Source organism: Sander vitreus, chromosome 15, assembly GCF_031162955.1.
Source record: "Sander vitreus isolate 19-12246 chromosome 15, sanVit1, whole genome shotgun sequence".
Classification (NCBI taxonomy): Eukaryota; Metazoa; Chordata; class Actinopteri; order Perciformes; family Percidae; genus Sander; species Sander vitreus.
Genome location: NC_135869.1, coordinates 326,744 through 351,123, shown reverse-complemented (window position 1 = coordinate 351,123; position 24,380 = coordinate 326,744). Strand labels below are relative to the sequence as shown.

At 42.8% G+C, this 24,380-nt stretch overlaps 1 protein-coding gene across 1 annotated transcript; it reads right to left on the bottom strand.

Moving 5' to 3' along the window:
• Positions 1 to 4,368: 4,368 nt before the first annotated feature.
• LOC144530520 (NACHT, LRR and PYD domains-containing protein 3-like) lies at positions 4,369 to 22,416 on the bottom strand. The gene is made up of 13 exons (XM_078270119.1): positions 22,298 to 22,416; positions 20,813 to 20,921; positions 20,618 to 20,725; positions 20,378 to 20,494; positions 17,154 to 17,258; positions 13,544 to 13,622; positions 13,154 to 13,382; positions 11,222 to 13,007; positions 10,954 to 11,127; positions 8,791 to 8,964; positions 8,095 to 8,268; positions 7,913 to 7,959; positions 4,369 to 5,817 (listed from the first exon to the last, which is right to left on the bottom strand). Exons 1-13 carry the CDS (start codon positions 22,308 to 22,310, stop codon positions 5,282 to 5,284), a joined length of 3,651 nt encoding a protein of 1,216 aa, XP_078126245.1. The 5' UTR covers positions 22,311 to 22,416; the 3' UTR covers positions 4,369 to 5,281.
• Positions 22,417 to 24,380: the final 1,964 nt, after the last annotated feature.

Here is a 24,380-nt window from a genome sequence, read left to right as displayed (position 1 = left end):
TTGTAATTCCTACACCGTTCACCTGATTTGGATGTAAATACCCTCAAATTAAAGCTGAAAGTCTGCAGTTAAAGCACATCTTGTTCGTTTCATTTCAACTCCATTGTGGTGGTGTATAGAGCCAAAAAGATTAGAATTGTGTCGATGTCCCAATATTTATGGACCTGACTGTAGGTGCACCAAACCAATCACTATCTGCCAAAGCAAATAAAACCTTAATACACCCATGAATAAAACACGAACTCGGCAGATTCGTCTGATACCCAGCTAATGGTAGCTAGTGTGGGTCACACTAACTTCGCACACGGACCAGAGTCAGTCACAACGGGCTGATGGCTATCTGCTACTTGACGAAAATGGCAGCAGCTAATATTAGACCCAGCACCGGAGGTCTAATCCCAGCTGGCGCCGTTGCCTTGGAAATGACAACATCCCGTCTCTGAATATGAAAAAACAGGCATTTTTTCGTTAACTATGAGTGATTTTATTTTTTGTTATATGAAATAGAAAATCAAAGCATATTTTAAATTTCCCTTAGCCCATTTTGACCATGCCTTGTATTTCAATTTCAAATTTTGTATTTTAAAACTAAAATCAAATAACTGCATTAGTTTTGTTTTTTAATGTAATGTTTTAATGTTAAAAACGTGACGTTTTAAACAAGGACCCTTTAAGTTTTTGGGCTAGTAATTTCATGTACCGGTACTGTAATTTTTACAGACATGGAGTGTGTACTTCAGAGTATACAAGCAGCGTTGGGCTTATTAGAGGAAAGAAGTCAGCCAACACAGGGATTCCATGCCGCCATTTTGAGGACTGGGGAGAGAGGACGACCATGTTGGGACATTTCTGGGGAACAACTGCAGTACCTCCTAGAGTTCAATTTCACCGTCAGGGAAATTGCACAGTTATTTGGTGTAAGTTATAGCACAATAAGGAGAAAAATGGCAGACAATGGCCTGTCCGTTAGAATGCACTACAGTGACATCTCGGATGATGAACTCAAAAGAGTCATCACCGATTTTATCCAACAGTTTCCTGATTCTGGAATTAAAACTGTTAGCGGCTATCTCAACAGTGTTGGACTGAGGTAAGCAGCCATTCAACTCATAAATTATGATGTCTAGCCTAGTAGAAATGTCATATTTACTGCTTTAGTCTAAGCTGTTCAATTCTATGTCTTTCATTTTGAGGAGTGCATCTTTTGAAAGTATCAGCTTTGTTTGACTGCAATAAGATACAAATGGTGGGGATAAGTTAATTGGCGATGTAATATTTTTGTGTGCATACTAAAGAGAACTGTAAAACTGAAGCAACAGTACATCTTTTACCCCAAAACAATAGTCGCTCGCCAATCAAAGTATTTTAAAACCTCTAGGTATGATGTTTTACAGCCGATAGTGGATTTCAAATTGTGCAAAACCTCCACTGTCTGAAGCTGTGCAGGATAAGGGTGAGACTGCACATCAAAAGTGACAAAGGGAACATGCTTTTATTGACTTGAAAAAAAAATGGTATTACCACACCGACTCTAGTGTTACCAGGCATGACCAAACTGTAGATGAGAAAAATTTCTGTTTCATCAACAAAAGCACACTGGGGCAATTTGTATAGTTGCATACTTCTCAGCATTTCAGTATTTTGCAGATAAAGCAGCTAAAAAGTGCACCGACACTAACCACTTCTTTTCCAGCTCTCACATAGGCCACAGCTGGCTCGATAGCACTGTTGGAAGAAGCATTAGTCTTGCACTAAAGTTAAAGTGGCAGGGCAGCAATGTACAAATATTCACAACAGTAATTTCTCTGACCTTATGTGGAATTCAAAGATCTGGAGTGATGGAAACGTTGCGGCTTGTCGATCCTTTGGGCACAATTTGTCGTGGGCTTGGCATAAACCTCATCACAAGAAGAGTGTACTCAGTACCTGGTCCTATGGCTCTTTGGCACATTGATGGAAATCACAAGTTAATTCGGTGAGTATCTTTCATGAAGACATTTTATCCGACAATTGTTACATCTCAATAATACAGAAAATTAAGTAATTATTTCTTCTGGTTGGAGAATTGTGAACCATGGAGGAATTGATGGGTACAGCAGAAAAATAATGTACCTAACTGCAACAAACAACAATAGAGCCTCCACTGTTCTCTCAGCCTTTCTTGGAGCTGTCCAACAGTTTGGAGTTCCAACACGTGTTCGCAGTGATGAAGGTGGAGAGAATGTTGAAGAAAAGAGTTGCAGAGTTGAAGAGAAGGTTGCACAAACTACAGTCAGGACATCAAGTCCCCAGGTCCCTATTAAGCGAAAGGGCGGTGCTATCTTCGGGCCTGCATGGGTGCGTTTAGTGCAGGTGACGAGACGGGACTTCATGCGTCTGCTAGGAAAAACACGGTCGTGTATAACTGTCACTTTACACTGGAGGATTATCATCCTAGCGACATGATGGAGTTCAACATGGGATGCCGAAGCAAGCACCTTCATCGGGCATGCCCGGTCCGCGGTCAGCCTCTGGAGCTGCCGGGAGAGCTGGCGGGAGACATGACGGTCACGGATCCGTCAGAGATTCAGCTCCACGAAAACGTGAACTCAACTGTGCATCGTAAGTCTATTGGGCCTCATTCACCAACCGTTCTTACGAAGAAATGTGTTCTTAAACCAGGAAGATTCTGACATTCACTAATGTTTTCTGATCTTGGATTTGTTCTTAGCTAAGAACAAAATCTAGGAACACTCAAGAGCTCTCTTACGCACATTTGAGTGATGACAGTGTGCTCCATATAGCTGGTAACTGCATTTTATTTAATTCTACAGTCGTTTACAATGATAGTATTGTACTGTAATGTATTTCTGATCATTTGTTGAAAAAATAAATTACTTGGTGATTAATCGTGCTATTTATAGGGCCAAAATGCAGTGGTGGAATGTAACAAAGTACAAATACTTCATTACTGTACTTAAGTACATTTTTCACGTATCTGTACTTTACTTTAAGTAGAATCAATAGTGCATACTTTTGACTTTTACTTTGTTACATTTTGCAGCAATTATCTAGATTTTCTACTCCACTACATTTCTACAACGTTCCGATACATTTTCTGATCAGTTTTTCCCCCCGCCAAAACGTCTTCCTGACCGTCACACGTTTGTCTCACCAGTGAAGTGTGGTTGCCATAGATACTGTATATATGGGGCACCGCCGATCCTTCATCGGCTTCCAAGCCGGCTCCGGTGCTCCAGAGCCCGGGTGCAGCGCTGCTGACCCACGGTAATAAGCCTCCGGTAAAAGTGAAAATGAAAATGTTTGTTTTTTATTATTCCCGTTTTTAAATCATAGTTGCCATCTATTTCTCTCCACAGCGTCGTTTACTCCTCCACCAGGCTGTGTAAGACGCGTTCATATCTTTCTTATTTGGCTGGACCTCTTCACATCTCCTCCCCATGTCCGCTGCGTCACACACACTTTATTTGCTTACACTCCCATGGTTAAAGGAAATAAAACCATCTTAAAATACACACTGAATAAAACCAACCGCATTCCTATTCTAACAACATATCTCCGTTTTATGCTGGTTAGGATAGGAACTTCTTTTAAAAGCCAGGCCTTGTTTGTGGTAGTGGACATATTACCATTTAAAATGGTAATATGCAAATAAGATTAAAAGAATAACTTGTTATGCAAGTACTTTTAATACTTAAAGTACATTTAAAATCCGGTACTTTTTACTTTTACTTAAGTAGGGTTGTCATTGTGGTACTTCTACTTTTACTAAAGTAAATATGTCTCTGGTTATTTGTACTTTTACTTAAGTACTGAGATTCAGTACTTCCTCCACCACTGCAATGTACAAGTCATCTGCGACTCCGTCAACCATCTCTTGAACACGGTCTGTCCGCTTCCCAGGAGGTGCACAGGAAGTGTCATGTCCTTATTTGGGAATTTGTGGGGCGTTTTCTTATGCTAATTAGGAACAACACATGAATCATGATTCAGACGTAGACTTTTCTTAAGGACTTTCTTAAGAACATATTTAAGAGAAAACTTACGAAGATATTGGTGAATGAGGCCCAATGTTCTTTTTCTCCAGAGACATTTCCAGGACAGGACACCGGGCAGCAGCCGGGACGTATCCACCGCTTGTCTGGTCAAGATGAATATCTTCTTCTGCCATTACGGTCCTGAATGATGCAAGATAACACTGAAACATGTCTGTTTAGTTCCATCTCCACCCACCAAACTCCATTATAAATCTAACAGTATAATGTTGCTGGACTTACAGGCATGTGTAAACACTATTAAACATGAGACAAAAAGGAGGAAGAATTATGACCAAGAAAGTCATAAAAAATCAAGGTTGGTTACAAAAAGTGATAAAAAGGCCTTTATTAAATAGGGCAAGACATTAAAAATACACCAACGAGTGTCGGCTTGAGCCTTCCTCAGGGTGTAGTGACACAAAGGGAACATCAGCGTGATTCTAGCTTGCAGGTGTGTATAGGTGAGAGCATGATGTGCTCAACCTGACCTCCAGGGGGCAGAACACCACACACCCAATACACAACACATGGTACAACATGCAGCACTTATATGAAGGTAAATATGGTGCAAAAGGTGGTGTGTGAAAATTCACATACCTGTAATCTGAATGTGAAGTCACAGAAAAAACATTCACAAATGTGTAGATTGATATTTGCACATACAGCGAGTTTGAACATGTATTTAGTTAAAAAAAGCAACATAGTGGCGGCTGCAAAAGAGAGAATTTACTTGGGAGAAAATTATTGCTAGAGTAAATGTGTAAGTTCCAATATAGTGTATTAATATCATATTTAATCAGAAGTGTAATATTACTGGTGAAATGGTATTGAACCTATAATCTATAAAAGTACTAGGCCTACTAATCCCATTCTGAGGTTGCAGCACCATCATTAACAGAATTATAATTCATAATCTTTTATTTCAAAGGGTTTACATCATTCACCTGCAATCCTGTGGGACTCCTTTTTACTGGGTTGTGTCCAGGGAACATTACAAAAACGTTTAAAAAACGTTTCAGAGCAGCTGTGTCAGAGGGAGGAGACTGAGAGAACAAAACCTGCTCCCAACCAGGTCAGGATCACAGGCTCTGTTAACATAGTAACTGACTCTGAGGTTAGGTTACCCCCCCCCCCCCTCTCTCTCAGGTTAGATTAACCTCCCTTTCTGTTTCCCTCATCTCAGGGTTAACTAACTCAGAGTTTTGACTAAACCTGCTCTCTGAAACGGACCCCAGGAGAGACTCTCAGTCCTGCAGAGGACACAGAGACACTGAGGAACCAGACCAGACCACAAACCCAGGATAGAGAGGTTGAGTGAATGTGGTGTTGAAGGTGTAGAGGTGGATCAGTGAGTCAGAGGAGACTGTGTAGAAGGACAGAGTGCCAGCAGGACAGTCCACATACACTGCTACTCTGTTAGAGACAGAGCAGGAAATGAGGACTGTTGTTCTCTTATTGTGACAGACAGAGTAACCATCATCATCAGAGCAGCTCAGACTCCAGGACTGATCATTCCATCCAAACCAACAGTCATAACTGTTTCCACTCCTTCTGATTCTTCTGTAACTCACTGATATAATAACCTCTCCTCTCCTCTCGACCTCCCAGTAACAGCGGCCAGTCAGACCATTTCTACACAGCAGCTGATACCAGGAGTCAAATCTGTCTGGATGACCAGGATATGGCTGATCCTCTCTGACATATGTCACCTTCCTGTTGTTGTCAGACAGTTTGAGGTTTCTGTGTACTGTGTTTGTGTCCAGTTCCAGTTCACAGACATCTGATGGAGAGAACAAGACACAATACAGCTGCAGGTTATCATCTGATGATTTATTAACTACTTTACTGACAATTACTGAAAGAAAATCATTTCAACATTTCATATTCAGCTGTGAATGATGTTTAACAAACTTTAACTTCAACAATCCAGTTCTAACAATTCATTCAGTTTATAAATACATCTGATGGTGATTTACAGATTTACAATCACAACAAACTATGTTTTATTGTTAAAGCTCCATTGTTGTTTCCAACGTTTCTGTCTCTCTTTTGGATGTTTTTTTTAATTAATTTCCGTTTCTGTCTCTTTTTTGGACATTTTTTAAAAATTAATTTCCAACGTTTCTGTCTCTTTTTTGGACATTTTTTAAAATTAATTTTCAACGTTTCTGTCTCTTTTTTGGACATTTTTTTAAAATTAATTTCCAACGTTTCTGTCACTTTTTCAAATCTCAACGAACCACCTAGTTGACGTCAACTCGACTCTGTCTCTGTCTTTGTTACGCCCCAACATTCACATAGCCCACTGATCTGGGATCAGTTTGTCTTGTGAATCTAGGTCGCGCAGATCTCAGAAATGTTATACATTGTTCGTCTGCTATTTTATCACTAAATTCACTTCTGAGACTTTTTTATGCGAGAAATCAACTATGTAGAGCTCAAATATGGGTCGTTTTACGAAAATTGATGGATGGATGTGTGTGTGTGTGTGTGTCTGTGTGTGTGTGTGTGTGTGTGTGTGTGTGTGTGTGTGTGTGTGTGTGTGTGTGTGTGTGTGTGTGTGTGTGTGTGTGTGTGCGCGTGCGCAACGCTGTCTATGTGCGCTTATGTGTGTGTGTCTGTGTGTGTATGTGTGTCTGATTCTGTGTGTGTGTGTGCAACCAATCAGCGCGCAGCTCATCTAAATATTCATGAGCATACCATATAAGGCAGAAAACATGTCGTTCATTCTAAGGCCAATTCACAGGGCTTTATTAGGACCCATAAAACAGCACCCGGGCCATTTTCAGCCCAACCAATGTTATATACCCTATTAGGAGACCTTAAGGAACAGTGTGAAATACCCTATATAATCATTCTATCAGCCCATTAAGTTTTTTACCAAAGAATAACGATAGCACTGATACTTTGCTAACATTAGCTTGCATATGTTTGGGAACCTGGTAGCTGATGTTAGCAATGAAATGGTACCAAAATAACTATTATTACACTGGAAGGAACACTCACAGACAAAATCATACTTCTTGGAATAATACGGCCACCGTAGGAGTTAAAACGCGCTCGGAATGGGAGGGCTAGAAAGTAATATTCAGTTGGTTGTCATATACAATTTCACCACTAGGAGAAATTCTTACACAATGTAGCTTTAATATTCTGTCTGTCAGCCTGTTTTCCATTTCCACCTGATCACCTGCAGCTGGCTCTAAAACCATGTGTAGGCTGGTCTGAAGTCAGTGTGACATACACACCTTCTGTTTATAGAAATACCACTTTATATGTGAAAGTATTTGTGGTATTTGTGCGGTTGTGTCGTATGTCTGGTCCCAGGTCTCCATTCAAGGAGGAACTGGAAGGTAAATCTACCTCAACTCACTTTATTCTACTTTTCAACATCTTTGTGACATTAATTTAACAGTGCCAAACTCAATCAGGAACTCCCTTAATACAGACAGCATATCAAGATTCTACAGGAGCCTACAGGAGTGGGGTCCGGGACCTATATAAGCAGGCCAGGAACAAGCTGACAAAGGAGATCAAGGTAGCCAAAAGAAGCTACAGTGAGAAACTTAAAGACAGCCTCTCAGCCAGTGACCCTGCATCAGTTTGGAGAGGCCTGCGAAAGATCACGGATTACAAGAGAGTGTGTGTGCTTCAACCAACTAATCAGTGTGCAGCTCATCTAAATATTCATGCGCATACCATATATTGGAGAAAAGCTCTTGTTTCACTTTCAGGCTTTTGAACAAGGTTGCATTAGGACCCATAAAACAGCACCCGGGCAGCCCAACCAATGTTACATACCCTATTAGGAGACCTTAAGGAACAGTGTGAAATACCCTATATAATCATTCTATCACCCCTTTAAACACACTCACACTTCCTCACACCAGGTCTCAACCACTGCAGTCCACCATGGTCCATCCTGCAGGAAGAAACAAAGTCAGAATCAACTTCATACACCTTCACTCAGCTCTTCCATTAATCATGAACCAGAGTTCATCAGTTAATGACAGAAAAACAGTGTGAGAGCTGTTGTTGTCTGTCCATCTGTCCATACCTGAGAGTGTCCAGTCTCCAGTTTGGATCATTAAGTCCGTCTGACAGCTGCTTCACTCCTGAGTCTCCTGGATGATTGTAACTCAGGTCCAGCACTCTCAGGTGGGAGGGGTTTGAGCTCAGAGCTGAAGCCAGAGAAGTACAGCCTTCTTCTGAGACCAGACACAATGATAGACTACACACACACACACACACACACACACACACACACACACACACACACACACACACACACAAAGTGGAGGTATTATCAGACTGTGAAAGGAACACTTTGAGGAAGTCCTAAACCTGCTCCCTGTGGCAAGACACCAGGCAGATGAGGTTCAGTCTGACATACTGGAGGTTCTGAAGATGGGGGAGTGGGAAGTGTGCTCCAACTATTGCTTATCACAAAGCTTATGCTAACTCATTCAGTACAATATGGCTGCCACATTTAACCCTGTGAAAACCAAGCCATTTGTTAACGTTTTTACTCCTGTCACATTATTACTCACTGTGGGCTCTCTGCAAGTCTTGCATCTCAAATTAACAAACAACAAACAAATTTTAAGAAACCAACGAAGAAAACTTTTTTTTTCAGCTCCATTCTAGGGTAAGCATTTTTTCTTTAGCGGTCTTTTTAAAAAAAATGCATTTGGGGTTAGGATGGTACAGCATCATAAATATGTTTAATTTGCATTGTTACACAAACACTAACCTGAGAGTTTCCAGTCTGCAGTGTGGACTCTTCAGTCCAGCCGACAGCTGCTTCACTCCTGAATCCTGCAGCTCGTTTTTATTCAGGTCCAGCTCCCTCAGACTAGATGATGGGGAGCTGAGAACTGAGGACAGAGCTTCACAGCTTCTCTCTGACAGGTTACAGCCACTCAGCCTGAAGAGGAATCAGCAAGCAGTTATTTATTTTCTGAATAATGAAAATCTCCATTTAATCTGGATAGTGCTGTGTACACGTATAAAGCTTTGTTGGCAGCTTTGACCCAGGGTTCGAATTATGATTTCATCTTCGTGGGGGTCTCTTTAAAATGCAAATTTTTGCAAATTGTGAGCATTAAATGTTTCATTTCCTGCATTTAGGTGAATTTGTATGCACCTATTTACCTTTTTCTTAATCAATGTATGCTGGAAATATCTTTATGTAAAGGGAAACATAGATTACAATCCAAATATAAAAACATAATGGAATATATTACAAAAGGCTGTCAGGCATTCTGTATTGCTATTTATTCTCCTGTTGATCGACTGTCCTAATTATATCTGAGTCAGCACACATGTAGCCTCTAGAGGCATCATTTACTCCTCCCTCCTCTTTTGCGTCTTTTGTTGGGGAAGTAACCTCCTTAAATGTGCACATGACAATTATTCACCTCAATGATACATGAATTCATTTTAATGAATTAATAAATCCCTGGCCTGTAATATTTCAGATGTTTGAGCTTTCTGCTCATGTTCAAAACTTTGTGCACATTCAAAATATAACTCATCTGTGCTCTCTGAGATTTGGAGGAGTCATGATATTTTGAGAAAAAGAAAGTTATAATAGGCTATTACAAGAATAAAGTCACAATATTTCTGAAAATAATCTACCTGCATCATAGTCTGCTGTGCATTACGTGATTGCTCTGCTGATACGGTAGATCTTAGAACTTCTGACAGACTCAGAGCCCCGTTTGGGTCTCTGACCAAACCCAAAACTACTGCAGAAATTCACGGAGCACAAACGGGACACATCTACCGCAGCATGTCGACAGCAGAGTGCTTCCTTTATAAACCTGAAGCTGCACAGACCACGGCTAGTCTCTGTTTTTACAGCGAGAGTGGACATTAAGCGACACACAGGTCTGCTTCAGAGCTCCGTGTGTTTGGGAAAAGTGCTTTATTTGTGATTTAAATAATGGTGCTGATGATTTTAATAGACCCCCACAGGTGTATGATTTTACTGCTTTCATGGGAGCTCATCCTCTCTCTATGGGAGCTCAGCTCCCACTGGCTCCCACGTAACTTGAACCCTGCTTTGACCACTGGCAGCCACATTAAACCCTGTGAAAACCAAGACATTTGTTGACGGTCTCTGCAAGTCTTGCATCTCAAATTAACAAGCACAACCATGGCCGGAAGCAGGAAAAGCTCCTAAATTTTTACAAGGGGGGTGGATCACTGGCCAGTTCAAACCCCTAAGTATTTTATCATAATGATGAATGAAAGATATTAAGTGGTTGACTTTCTAAATTCAATGTAATTGGCAAGCAAAGAAAAACATTTTTTTCACGCAACCCACCCCCGCCTCCCCAAGGCTGCAATAACGCATGAAATTAAGTACAGTTAAATAACAATATGACTATCAAATGGCTGAAGATAAATATACATTTTACTAATACTGGAACAACAGATTGATACATTACAAATGTGGTGCTATAATACAAAATGAATGATTTATGCTATTCAACTGAATGCGATGAGATATGTAGAGCATATTGTTTTGCTATGGCTCTTTGGGCATTCATGTCCCGGGACCATCCTAGATAGTTGGAGTCAACTTCCTGGTTTTATTACAATTGGTTTTATATATAATTAGACTACAACCATAGGTGGAGATCTCGACTCGCCCCCATGTTGAACCCAGAATTTACGCCGTTGAGCAGTATCACACAGTTATTGTAGTATAAAACATTAAAGAGGCTGGTTCTACCGAGACGCATTCACAAACAACTTTTAAGAAATCGACGAACAAAACTTTTTTTTCAGCTGCATTCTAGGGTAAGTGTTTTTTCTTTGGTGGTCTTTTAAAAGAAACATGCATTTGGGGTTCGGAGGGTACAGCATCATAAATATGTTTAATTTGCATTGTTATACAAACACTAACCTGAGAGTTTCCAGTCTGCAGTGTGGACTCTTCAGTCCAGCCGACATCTGCTTCACTCCTGAATCCTGCAGCTCGTTGTTACTCAGGTCCAGCTCTCTCAGACTAGATGATGGGGAGCTGAGAACTGAGGACAGAGCTTCACAGCTTCTCTCTGACAGGTTACAGTCACTCAGCCTGAAAAAAAGCAAAATATGAGAAAAAGATTAAAGCAAATTTTGTCATTTTTTTATGAATAAAGATAAAACTGGATAGTTGTGTGTGCACGTACAGAGCTTTGTTGGAGGCTTTGACCACTGGCAGCAGCCTCAGAAGAGCCTCTTCTGAAGCAGAGTATTTCTTCAGGTCAAACATATCCAGATCTTCTTCTGATGACAGTAAGATGAAGACCAGAGCTGACCACTGAGCAGGAGAGAGTTTACCTGTGGAGAGACTTCCTGAACTCAGGGACTGTTGGATCTGCTCCACTAGAGAACAATCATTCAGTTCATTCAGACAGTGAAACAGATTGATGCTTCTCTCTGTAGACAGATTCTCACTGATCTTCTTCTTGATGTACTCAACTGTTTTCTGATTGGTCTTTGAGCTACTTCCTGTCTGTGTCAGCAGACCTTGTAGGAGAGTCTGATTGGTTTGCAGTGAAAGACCCAGGAGGAAGCGCAGGAACAAGTCCAGGTGTCCATTTGGACTCTGTAAAGCCTTGTCCACAGCACTCTGGTAGAAATGTGTTGATTTGTCTCTGAACACTTCAGACCACAGGGAGGTTGTTTGTTCTTCTGCCAGCAGGATGACTCCAGAGTTGATGAATGTCAGATGGACATGAAGAGCAGCCAGAAACTCCTGAACACTCAGATGGACGAAACAGAACACCTTGTACAGTCCTCTTTCCTCTTTAAAGATCTGTGTGAACACTCCTGAGTACACTGAGACTGCTCTGATATCAATGCCACACTCTGTCAGGTCTGATTCATAGAAGATCAGGTTGCCTTTCTGCAGCTGCTCAAAAGCCAGTTTTCCCAGAGACTCGATCATCTTCATGCTCTTTTTATTCCAGTGTGGATCTGTTTCAGCTCCTCCATCATACTTGATGTTCTTCACTTTGGACTGAACCACCAGGAAGTGGATGTACATCTCAGTCAGGGTCTTGGGCAGCTCTCCTCCCTCTCTGGTCTTCAACATGTCCTCCAGAACTGTAGCAGTGATCCAGCAGAAGACTGGGATGTGGCACATGATGTGGAGGCTTCGTGATGTCTTGATGTGGGAGATGATTCTGCTGGCCTGCTTCTTGTCTCTGAATCTCTTCCTGAAGTACTCCTCCTTCTGTGGGTCAGTGAACCCTCTGACCTCTGTCACCATGTCAACACACTCAGGAGGGATCTGATTGGCTGCTGCAGGTCGTGTGGTTATCCAGAGGCGAGCAGAGGGAAGCAGTTTCCCCCTGATGAGGTTTGTCAGCAGCACATCCACTGAGGTGGACTCTGTAACATCAGTCAGGATCTCAGTGTTGTGGAAGTCCAGAGGAAGTCGACACTCATCCAGACCGTCAAAGATGAACATGACCTCTTCAAACCTGCAGATTCTGGCTTCTTTGGTTTCACTAAAGAAGTAATCAACAAGTTCCACCAAGCTGTACCTTTTCTCTTTCAGCACATTCAGCTCTCTGAAGGTGAATGGAAATGTGAACTGGATGTCCTGGTTGGCTTTGCCTTCAGCCCAGTCCAGAGTGAACTTCTGTGTTAAGACTGTTTTCCCGATGCCAGCCACTCCCTTTGTCATCACTGTTCTGATTGGTTCATCTCTTCCAGGTGAGGGTTTAAAGATGTCTTCTTGTCTGATTGTTGTTTCTGGTCTGTCTGGTTTCCTGGATGCTGTTTCGATCTGTCTGACCTCATGTTCATCATTGACCTCTGCAGTCTCTCCCTCTATGATGTAGATCTCTGTGAACATCTGATTCAGAAGGGTTGGGTTTCCTGCTTTAGCAATCCCTTCAAACACACACTGGAACTTCTTCTGCTGGTTAGATTTGAGTTTATGCTTACAAACTCCACAATAACTTCCTGAACGAACACACAACAAAGAAGATCACTAAGTCAAATAACATATTTCAACATTTCCTCAGAGAATCAGTATATGAATATATTTTGGTAAATATCTTATTATCTTATTTATCCAGCATGTTAAATCTTTAGAGAAATCCTCTTACTGCTCTGCAGACGGTCAGCCAGCTCCTCCTGCTTCATTCTCCTCAGGAAGTGCAGTGTGATCTTCAGAAATGCCTCTCTGATGCTCCTTCTCTGCTCTTCATCCTCACCGTCCAACACTACCTCATCCTCCCTCTGACTCACTAAGCATTCTGAGTAATCTGGACTCAGAACCTTCTGGATCTTCTTCAGCTCGTTCTTCACAAAAGTGACGGTATCCTCCTCCAGCAGCTGGAACAGAAGATTATATGAATGACAAATCAAACTGAAATCATGGAAGAAAATATCAGATCCATGTTGGACAGACTGACAATCCACTGGTCGAAAAAGTGCAGCATGGAGATGATTGTGAACAGAATAGATGTACAAGTAATTGTTGTACATGTACAGACCATAAATATGGAGTCCAGGTGTGTTTGATGCTGCTGGGCAGACTGACCACTGGGAACCTCTGAGCTCTCCTGGTCCACTCTGTGGAGGAAACAGGAAGAATTATCTCACATTATGTCTGTCCACACAGAGACAAACACAAGGTAAAGGTCCATGAGGTCCGAAGTTAACAGTGAATCAGAGGACTCCCTGTAGTGGTAAACCTTTATTATCCATCCATCCATCCATCCATCTTCATCCGCTTATCCGGGGTCGGGTCGCGGGGGTAGCAGCTCCAGCAGGGGACTCCAAACTTCCCTTTCCCGGGCCACATTAACCAGCTCCGACTGGGGGATCCCGAGGTGTTCCCAGGCCAGGTTAGAGATATAATCCCTCCACCTAGTCCTGGGTCTCCCCCGAGGCCTCCTCCCAGCTGGACGTGCCTGGAACACCTCCCTAGGGAGGCGCCCAGGGGGCATCCTTACCAGATGCCCGAACCACCTCAACTGGCTCCTTTCGACACAAAGGAGCAGCGGCTCTACTCCGAGCTCCTCACGGATAACTGAGCTTCTCACCCTATCTCTAAGGGAGACGCCAGCTACCCTCCTGAGGAAACCCATTTCGGCCGCTTGTACCCTGGATCTTGTTCTTTCGGTCATGACCCAGCCTTCATGACCATAGGTGAGGGTAGGAACAAAAACTGACCGGTAGATTGAGAGCTTTGCCTTCTGGCTCAGCTCTTTTTCGTCACAACGGTGCGATAAATTGAATGTAATACCGCACCTGCTGTGCCGATTCTCCGACCAATCTCCCGCTCCATTGTCCCCTCACTCGCGAAACAAGACCCCAAGGTACTTGAACTCCTTCACTTGGGGTAAGGACTCATTCCCTACCTGGAGAAGGCACTCCATCGGTTTCCTGCTGAGAACCATGGCCTCCGATTTAGAGGTGCTGATCCTCATCCCAGCCGCTTCACACTCGGCTGCGAACCGATCCAGTGAGTGCTGAAGGTCACAGGCCGATGATGCCATCAGGACCACATCATCTGCAAAAGCAGCGATGAGATCCCCAGCCCACCGAACTGCAACCCCTCTCCACCCCGACTCACGCCTCGATATCCTGTCCATAAATACTACAAACAGGATTGGTGACAAAGCTGTAGCCCTGGCGGAGGCCAACTCTCACCTGAAACGAGTCCGACTTACTGCCGAGAACCCGGACACAGCTCTCGCTTTGGTCGTACAGAGATTGGATGGCCCTGAGAAGGGACCCCCTCACCCCGTACTCCCGCAGCACCTCCCACAGTATCTCCCGGGGCACCCGGTCATACGCCTTCTCCAGATCCACAAAACACATGTAGACTGGTTGGGCATACTCCCAGGCTCCCTCCAGGATCCTTGCGAGAGTAAAGATCTGGTCCGTTGTTCCACGACCAGGACGGAATCCGCATTGTTCCTCTTCAACCTGAGATTCGACTATCGACCGAACCCTCCTTTCCAGCACCTTGGAGTAGACTTTACCGGGGAGGCTGAGAAGTGTCATACCCCTGTAATTGGCACACACCCTCTGGTCCCCCTTTTTAAAAAGGGGAACCACCACCCCGGTCTGCCACTCCTTAGGCACCATCCCAGACTTCCACGCAATGTTGAAGAGGCGTGTCCACCAAGACAACCCCTCCACACCCAGAGCTTTAAGCATTTCTGGACGGATCTCATCAATTCCTGGGGCTTTGCCACTGTGAACTACCTCAGCAACCTCCACCAGGGAAATTGATGCCAATCCCCCCTCATCCTCCAGCTCTGCCTCTACCATAGAGGGCGTATTAGTTGGATTTAGGAGTTCCTCAAAGTGCTCCTTCCACCGCCCTATTACCTCCTCAGTTGAGGTCAACAGCGTCCCGTCCTTACTGTACACAGCTTGGATGGTTCCCCGCTACCCCCTCCTGAGGTGGCGAACGGTTTTCCAGAAGTACCTTGGTGCCGACCGAAAGTCCTTCTCCGTGTCTTCTTCGAACTTCTCCCACACACGCTGCTTTGCCTCTTTCACGGCAGAGGCTGCAGCCCTTCGGGCCCTTCGGTACCTTGCAACTGCCTCCGGAGTCGTCTGGGATAACATATCCCGGAAAGACTCCTTCTTCAGTCGGACGGCTTCCCTGACCACCGGTGTCCACCACGGTGTTTGTGGGTTACCGCCCCTTGAGGCACCTAAGACCCTAAGACCACAGCTCCTCACCGCAGCTTCAGCAATGGAAACTTTGAACATTGTCAACTCGGGTTCAATACCCCCAGCCTCCACAGGGATGCACGAAAAGCTCCACCAGAGGTGTGAGTTGAAAGTCTGTCGGACAGGGGCCTCCTCCAGACGTTCCCAATTTACCCACACTACCCGTTTGGGCTTACCAGGTCTGTCCAGAGTTTTCCCCCACCCCCTGACCCAACTCACCACTAGATGGTGATCGGTTGACAGCTCCGCCCCTCTCTTCACCCGAGTGTCCAAAACATACGGCCTCAGATCAGATGAAACGATTATAAAATCGATCATTGACCTTTGGCCTAGGGTGCTCTGGTACCAAGTACACTTATGAGCATCCCTATGTTCGAACATGGTGTTCGTTATAGACAATCCATGACTAGCACAGAAGTCCAACAACAAACAACCACTCTGGTTTAGATCAGGGAGGCCGTTCCTCCCAATCACGCCTCTCCATGTGTCTCCATCATTACCCACGTGCGCGTTGAAGTCCCCCAGCAGAACTATGGAGTCCCTGACTGGAGCCCCATGCAGGACTCCACTCAAGGTCTCCAAGAAGGCCGAATACTCCGAACTCTTGTTTGGTGCATATGCACAAACAACAGTCAGAGTTTTCCCCCCACAACCCGCAGGCGTAGGGAGGCGACCCTCTCGTCCACCGGGTTAAACTCCAATGTAGCGGCGCTCAGCCGGGGGCTTGTGAGTATCCCCACACCCGCCCGGCGCCTCACACCCTGGGCAACTCCGGAGAAGAACCCCTGTCCAACCCCTATCCAGGAGTATGGTTCCAGAACCAAGACTGTGCGTAGAGGTAAGCCCCACCAGATCTAACCGGTAGCGCTCCACCTCCCGCACAAGTTCCGGCTCCTTCCCCCACAGAGAGGTGACATTCCACGTCTCCAGAGCCAGCCTCTGCTGCCCGGGTCTGGTCCGTCGAGGCCCCTGACCTTCACTGCCACCCATGTGGCAGCGCACCCGACCCCAGCGGTTCCTCCCACAGGTGGTGGGCCCATGGGATGGAGAGATGTCCGCCACGTAGCTTTTTCGGGCTGTGCCCGGCCGGGCTCCGTGGCAAACCCGGCCACCAGACGCTCGCTGACGAGCCCTCCATCTGGGCCTGGCTCCAGATGGGGGCCCCGGGCTTCCTCCGGGCAGGGTCACTTCATCCCTTCTTCGATTTTTCATAGGATTTTTGAACCATTCTTTGTCTGGCCCCTCACCTGAGACCACTTTGCCTTGGGAGACCCTACCAGGAGCACAAAGCTCCAGACAACACAGCCCTCAGGTTCATAGGGACACACAAACCTCTCCACCACGATAAGGTGATGGTTCCCGGAGAAGAACCTTTATTAGTCCTGCTAATTATCAGTTTGAAATCCTCACCTTTGATCAACAGAGTGGCGTCCATCATTGAAGTTTATAAAACCACCCATAGACTGGTCACTCTTCATGGACACACAGCTGGGTTCAGCTTCTTCCGGATTCCTCCTGTGAGAAACACAAGAAAAATTCTGCTCTGCACCCACAACACACTGAGACAAACCCTGTAAGTGGTTTAATACATTGTCTGTACAGTGTCTTTGTATCCAGGTAGTTATTGGTCACCTTGTGTATGATCCATGATCAATAATTAATTTAGACATGTTTTAAAGCTGTATTCAGTGCAGTGTGCAGCACAGGCTTGAATATGATGCTGTGGGGTGACCATGATGGTGGAATAGTAATGCTAATGTCTAATAAGGATAATATATGTGAGGACTTCCAAATGGCAGAACTAGATTGGTATCCCTCATCAGTGTTGTAACCAGGGTTAGAAAATAGCACCATCTACTAGCCAAATGCTGGTAAAATTGTGGTTGGTAGATTTGCATCTCTCACCAGCCAAAAAAACAATGGTAATCTATTGAGTGGCTGGTACAATTTGAACATTTATTAGCCATTTGGCTGGTGGACAAAATGTTAATTTTGGACCCTGGTTGTAACTACTCAAGATGTGTGTTGGTCTCGTCTCGGTCTCTCACAAAGGAATTTATTCTACGACTGGTCAAGACTAAATTGCCTAAATATTTTCTGATACATTTGTGTTTACATCAACATTAGCTAATGTCAGCTCCAAAATGTTCCATTAAAAAAATTTACCAAATAAGGGCCTTGGTGGCCCGTTGGTCCACTGCTTTAAAATATGAGCATCTTTCCCTGGTATATATTCTGTACATATTCACTCTGCACTTTACTGATTTTTGCACTTCTGGTTAGAAGCTTAATGACATTTTGTTGTCTCAGTATCGGTACTCTGTGCTATGACAATAAAGTTGAAAGTTGAATCTAATCTAATAAAAAGAGGAATAGATGTCTCAAAGCAGTGAGTTTCAACTGATAGTCCTTTTCCTATATTTAGGTTTCAAGTACATTATTGTCAAATGCACAATGATGACAGTGAAGCAGTCATTTGCAATAAAATAATAAAAGTTCTCAGGCTTCCTCCAGTTGTGCTCAAACAAACATGTATAAAAAGAAATTCAAACACATAAAATAGGGCAGTTAAGGTAAAATAGTCCTCTGATTCACTGTTAACATATATATATATATATATATATATATATATATATATATATATATATATATATACACAGTATTTCACAAAAGTGAGTACACCCCTCACATTTTAGTAAATATTTCATTATATCTTTTAATGGGACAAGAAATTACACTTTGCTACAATGCAAAGTATTAAGTGTACAGCTTGTATAACAGTGTAAATGTGCTGTCTCCTCAAAATAACTCAACACACAGTCATTAATGTCTAAACCGCTGGCATCAAAAGTGAGTACACCCCTATGTTAAATTCCCATAGAGGCAGGCAGATTATTATTTTTAAAGGCCAGTTATTTCATGGATCCAGGATACTATGCATCCTAATGAAGTTCCCTTGGCCTTTGGAATTAAAATAGCCCCACATCGAAATTCCTACAAATTGGGCACTGTATTAAAGCTACTCGGGGGAAGAATCCTGACAATTATATATTATATTCGTGACCAGGATTCAGGAGTTAGTCCAAGTAACTAAATATAAAAAATGTGGAGCCTCTAAATTTTATGAGATTTTCAGGTAGGCTCGTCCACCCCACATGGAAGGGTTGAGACTGTGCTGGGAGAAAGATGTGGGCGAACAGATCTCAGCTGATAGATGGATGAAGTTGGTTGCGTCATGGCATAACTGTTCTCGTGAAGCACAATCTCAGCTTATTCAGTACAAATTACTTAACAGAAACCACTGGACCCCCAGTAAAATGGCCAAACTAAAACTTAAGGACAGTAACACGTGTTGGAGGTGTGAGAAGGAAGTGGGTACTCTGATACACATGTTGTATTCTTGTGAAAAAAATGCACATTTGTGGGATAGGGTGGTTACCTTCTTGAATGATCTATTCGGATTACAACTCACCAAGACCCCAGCTCTGTGTATTCTGGGTCTGCTGCCAGACAATAACACTCTGACCGGAAGACAAAGACTATGGATACGTCTGGCTACTACAACAGGATGTAGAATAATTCTGTGGCACTGGAAGTCATCTACTCTGTGCTGTTTTAGGGAATGGACTGAACAAATGACAAGAATGGCTACGTATGAGCGAGTCACTTACAGAGTAATGGGGAAAGAGGATATCTTTAATCAAGTCTGGGGCTCCTTCCTGATGGCAATAGAGGGGTTGTCTGTCTGAATATAAGGCACCTGTTCTGATCCAATCCAATGTAGCGTTTGACTGGTAGAATAATGTAATGCAATGTAAGGCACATAATGTTTTATTTAATTTTTATTTTTTTTCTTCTTTCTGTAGTTTTAAAACGGGACAGTGGATGATATGGATGTCTTGTTACTTGTGATGGTGACATAGGTTGTACTGTCTGTCAAAAATATTAATAAAAAAAAAATAGCCCCACATTATCACATACCCTTCACCATACCTAGAGATTAGCATGGTTGTATTTCAGTTAGTCTAATAGCTGGTTTTGATTTGCATTAAGAGATGATTTTATGGAAAGTACCCCATGCCAATCTCTAGGTATGGTGAAGGGTATGTGATGATGTGGGGGGGCTATTTTAATTCCAAAGGCCAAGGGAACCTTATCAGGATGCATAGTATCCTGGATCCATGAAATAACTGGCCTTTAAAAATAAAAGTCTGCCTGCCTCTATGGGAATTTAACATAGGGGTGTACTTACTTTTGATGCCAGCGGTTTAGACATTAATGGCTGTGTGTTGAGTTATTTTGAGGGGACAGCACATTTACATTGTTATTCAAGCTGTACACTTGATACTTTACATTGTAGCAAAGTGTACTTTCTTCAGTGTTGTCCCATTAAAAGATATAATGAAATATTTACTAAAATGTGAGGTGTACACCAAAAATAAACAATGTCAATAAACTGTAATTTTACATTTTACTATGTGTTATAAACTTTGAAACTGAGGCTGAGTTAATGCGAGCTGACCGATGACGTCACTTTCCATTAAAAGACCTTTTTTAAAACATCTAAAACCCAGAGATCTCACAATAAATAAAAACAAGTCATTTTGTTTTCATCATCAGTTAAAAATCCTCACCTTTGATCGACAGAGTCGCGTCCATCTTTGAAGTTTATAATAAGAGGCATAGACCGGTCACTCTTCATGGACACACAGCTGGGTCCAGGTTCAGGACAGTCTGGTCTCTGATGGATCCTGACAGAAAGAAATTCATTAAAGCACATCAAAGACTTTTATATTTAATTTAAAACTGTACTCAACTGTATTCAATTACTGACATTAGGGACGTGTTACTGAACACAATTTACGACTACGTACTTTTTGTCTTGTCGTTTAAAATTAATATAACCATTCTTCGACCTGTCACTCTTAAAGGACACACAGCTGGGTCCAGGTCCAGGTCCATGTCCGTGCTGCTTCTCTGGGCTGAAACACAACACATACAGAGATTTGAGTGTGAATGATGACGGTGGAGTGATCTGAGTGGTGGACAGTTAGAGATGGTCCTCTCACCTCTGAGCTTTGGTCTGGCTGTCATGTTCCCCACACAGAGTGGTTTTAGAGGGAGGGACTCCCTCCTCTCTGTCCTCACACTGACTCATAGCAGAGTCCACACCTTCATCTGAGAGGAAATACAGAGCAGCAGTCCAATCATTCATCAGCACATAATCTGTCTAATCATTTATCTTGGTAAAAAAACCCAAATATCAGCAGCTCGTCCTCTGATTGGCTGCTTCTCTCTGTTTTCATATCAGTATCAGTTGAATCATTTTGACTTGTTGGACTGTTGCTCAGACTAAAGAAGCAGTTAGAAAACATGACTGAACTCTGGGAACTACTGAGGGCCTTTTCTCATCACTTCGTCACATTTCATTCTCTCAACACAGAGAACTGATCAACACATGGATCAATAGTGATGAGTAGAGAGGCTGCTGGTTCTCATTGGTCAGTGGTGAGGACAAATCAGAGCAGAGGAAGCTGCTATCAGCTGCTCTACTTCTATTAGTACACTAGATGACCTCATGGAGCTGTTTGGAGGATTTTACTGCTTCATGGAAATCAGAGCTGAATGTCACTTTGTGTGGCAGGCATCTTTTATCCTGATGTGGCTGATTTAAAAGAATAAAACCAAGGCGGGTTACGGAGGCGTAGTTACTCACTGTGACCACTGGAGGTATGTCCACTATTTTTAACAGTCTATTGGCTGAACCATTTGCGGGATCGTTAACATTTCCATAGCAACAGAAAGCTCCTTCAATCTGAGACGTCACTTTTACGCTTAGGATTGTGGGTACTGTAGTACTTCTCCATGACATCATGAATAAAACTTATTTTTCTTAAAACAAGGTTGATTTCATACAGACTTGTGGCTTCTACAGGAGCGTGAACCTCCAAATCACAATCTCACAGCTCGGAGTCAGTCTACCTCGGATGGTTTAGACATTATGGCTGATAATCAGAATCCTTACAGAGAAAATGTATGGGACTTTCACTTCTGGAATCCCACTGTTGACACGTGAACTAACCACAGACAGTTGACTGTCCTGCTGTTATTACAGACACGTGAACTAACCGCAGACAGTTGCCAAATGCTGTGGTTCCCAAGCTTTTTCACATGAAAAACTGACATCTGACATCAATTAGACCACTGACTGATAGGATTTTAGCTTTTAGATGTTTCATTGCAGAACGTGTATGAAACCCATAAGCATAATAGTCATACATCCGGTCACTGTCTTACTTATGGATAGAGTTATAGTTAAAATTAATTATTCTCCTTTTTGCTGGGGACCCCCAGAACCCCCCTCAAGGACCCATCAACGTTGCTGGATCGCTGTCTGCAGTTAGTTCTGTTCCACTTTAACCCCCGTATGACTGAGCTTTATTATTATTAAGGCTTGGTGAAATGATGCCCCACTACAAATAAATTACATTTTGTTAAAGAACAACAATGACATGTAATGTAATGTAACAGAAAAGGTAAGAAGCAGTACTTACAGTTTACAGACATCTCTCCGTTGCTTCAATGTGTGTCATGTTTCCTTCTGTGATCAAAATGGAGTTTTTATTCTCAGTTCCCTCTTTCCATCTGGGATGGCCCACTAACACATGATTAAAGCAGAAGGACACTCAGAGAGCTCAGACCTCTGCACAAACGCTCTCTCATCTCGCAATGTTATTGAAAGTAAAAAACGTATGTATCCGCCCCATTATTTGGGTCCGCTCCAAAATGTAATGGGCTCTTCCTTGGCCAATGCTCCACCCTTCAATTAACCACCTTTAATGAAACGTCAATGGAGATATGGGAGGACAGGAGACATTCAAAAAGTGGGGGCTCACTGTTGAGCTCTATAGAGAGAAGTTCCTCCCCTTCCTCTGGACCATCATGGGACCTCATTTCAGATAAAATATGTTCTGTAGTGAACGGGGAGAGATCAATAATTATTTTGATCCTGTTTGAATTGAGCCATGAATTACACATATGATATTTGTCAGTTTAAATGATATTTTTAAGTCAAGAAACCCTAAGTTTTCGTAAAACTGTTGACGTATCAGACTGTGAAAATACGTCATTAGAAAGACTCCACACTTCAAAGTGTCATGGCTGACGTCCCTCTGAAGCTACGACGCCTTGGTGTGTTTGGATGTAACGTTACTCACATAAGCAAAGGATTTCTTTCTCTGGGTATCAGAGCGTTTGAAAAGGTAAGAAACAAACATGTACTCATCATTAGTTAGAAGGTTTTCATGAGTTTGGATTATTCTTAGAAAAACATTCAACACAAAATGACAACAGATATTCCAGTGCACCCCCCACATCATATGCAATAATAAAAATAAAATACTCTTTCACTTCTTACTCACTGGTTCCCTTTTTCTTTCAGGTTTATTTCAGAATCCACCTGTCATGTAAGTATCTACTTTATTTACATGTTCCTATTTTATCTTTGAAATGCTACTTTAGTTCCCTAGAATCATCATCACCCTCGGCCTCGTCAACGAGGGAGGAGGTGGAACCTCCCATGATGCCGCTGGCTCAGGAGGAAGTGCCCTGAAGGAGGAGGAGGCAGACGGAGAGTCAGCATCTACTGGAGGAATCAACTATTCTAAAAAATTATCCACTTGTTTAAATCACTTCTTTAACTGCATAGTGGATGGACCTGGGAGAATGGGCTGAAAATAATGCAACATTATGGTATGCCAATATGGTTATGGTGTCACATTTATTAGTCATGTCAGTGGAATATAAAATCAGGTTTTACTCTCTAAGTTTGGAGACAGTAGTTTTGGTTTGGCTTCGGCCAAACACACTAAATTTTTCAGAGTTTCCCCAGAGATAGAAATCCAGAATTTAAGTCTTTCATTTTTACGGTTTATGAGGTTTATAAAAGAGATGTGTGGTCTCCTTTCTCCCATCAAGTTTCTGAATGTTAATTTGCTCTTTTGTTTAGAAGAACAACTTCCAGAACATAGATGGTAGTGTGGGACAGACATCACAGACATTGATTAATAAGAGATGGAGGAAAGGAAATGATCAGACAGAGACACATTTTTATTGACTTGCTTTTATGTTATGCCGTCTTTTTTATTGTCTTTTGACCCTATCGCCTGCTAATTTCATTTTGTTTATTGAATTGTCACTTTTTCTGTCCTTTAAAGCCTCCCCATCTTCTGTTTTACTATTACAATGGTGTGTACATAATTTGTTGATTTGTATTTGCTTTTGTTTCTCCTGTCTTTGAGATGGAATCAGTGTTGATAGAGACTAATTAGCATCAGCGTCCTCCAATCTGGAGACACATTCTCTATCTCTATCAAAGATCACTTCTTGTATTAATATAAAATCAAATCTCAAAGCATGGGTCTCCTTCTGTGTCTGGTTTGTCTTGTATCTGTCTTTGAATTACAAAATAAAACATTATCATCATCATTAAACAAATTCCAAGGATTGAAAGTGAATGAATACTCTGTGTGTGGTTTGAAGAATGCATGCAGCCAGAGGGAACTCCTCACTCTGGACCTCAATACAGATGCTTCCTGCTGCTAGTGAAGTTAGACTTTAGGTTAAGCTGCGCCTGCA

What these genes read in the sequence shown, in the direction of transcription:
- LOC144530520 (XM_078270119.1), bottom strand. An exon ending in TTTAAACGACAAGACAAAAA is followed by an intron (nt 20,495 to 20,617) that starts GTACGTAGTCGT and finishes TCTTTCTGTCAG; the next exon opens with GATCCATCAGAGACCAGACT. An exon ending in TGCAGACTGGAAACTCTCAG is followed by an intron (nt 8,269 to 8,790) that starts GTTAGTGTTTGT and finishes GTGTGTGTGTAG; the next exon opens with TCTATCATTGTGTCTGGTCT.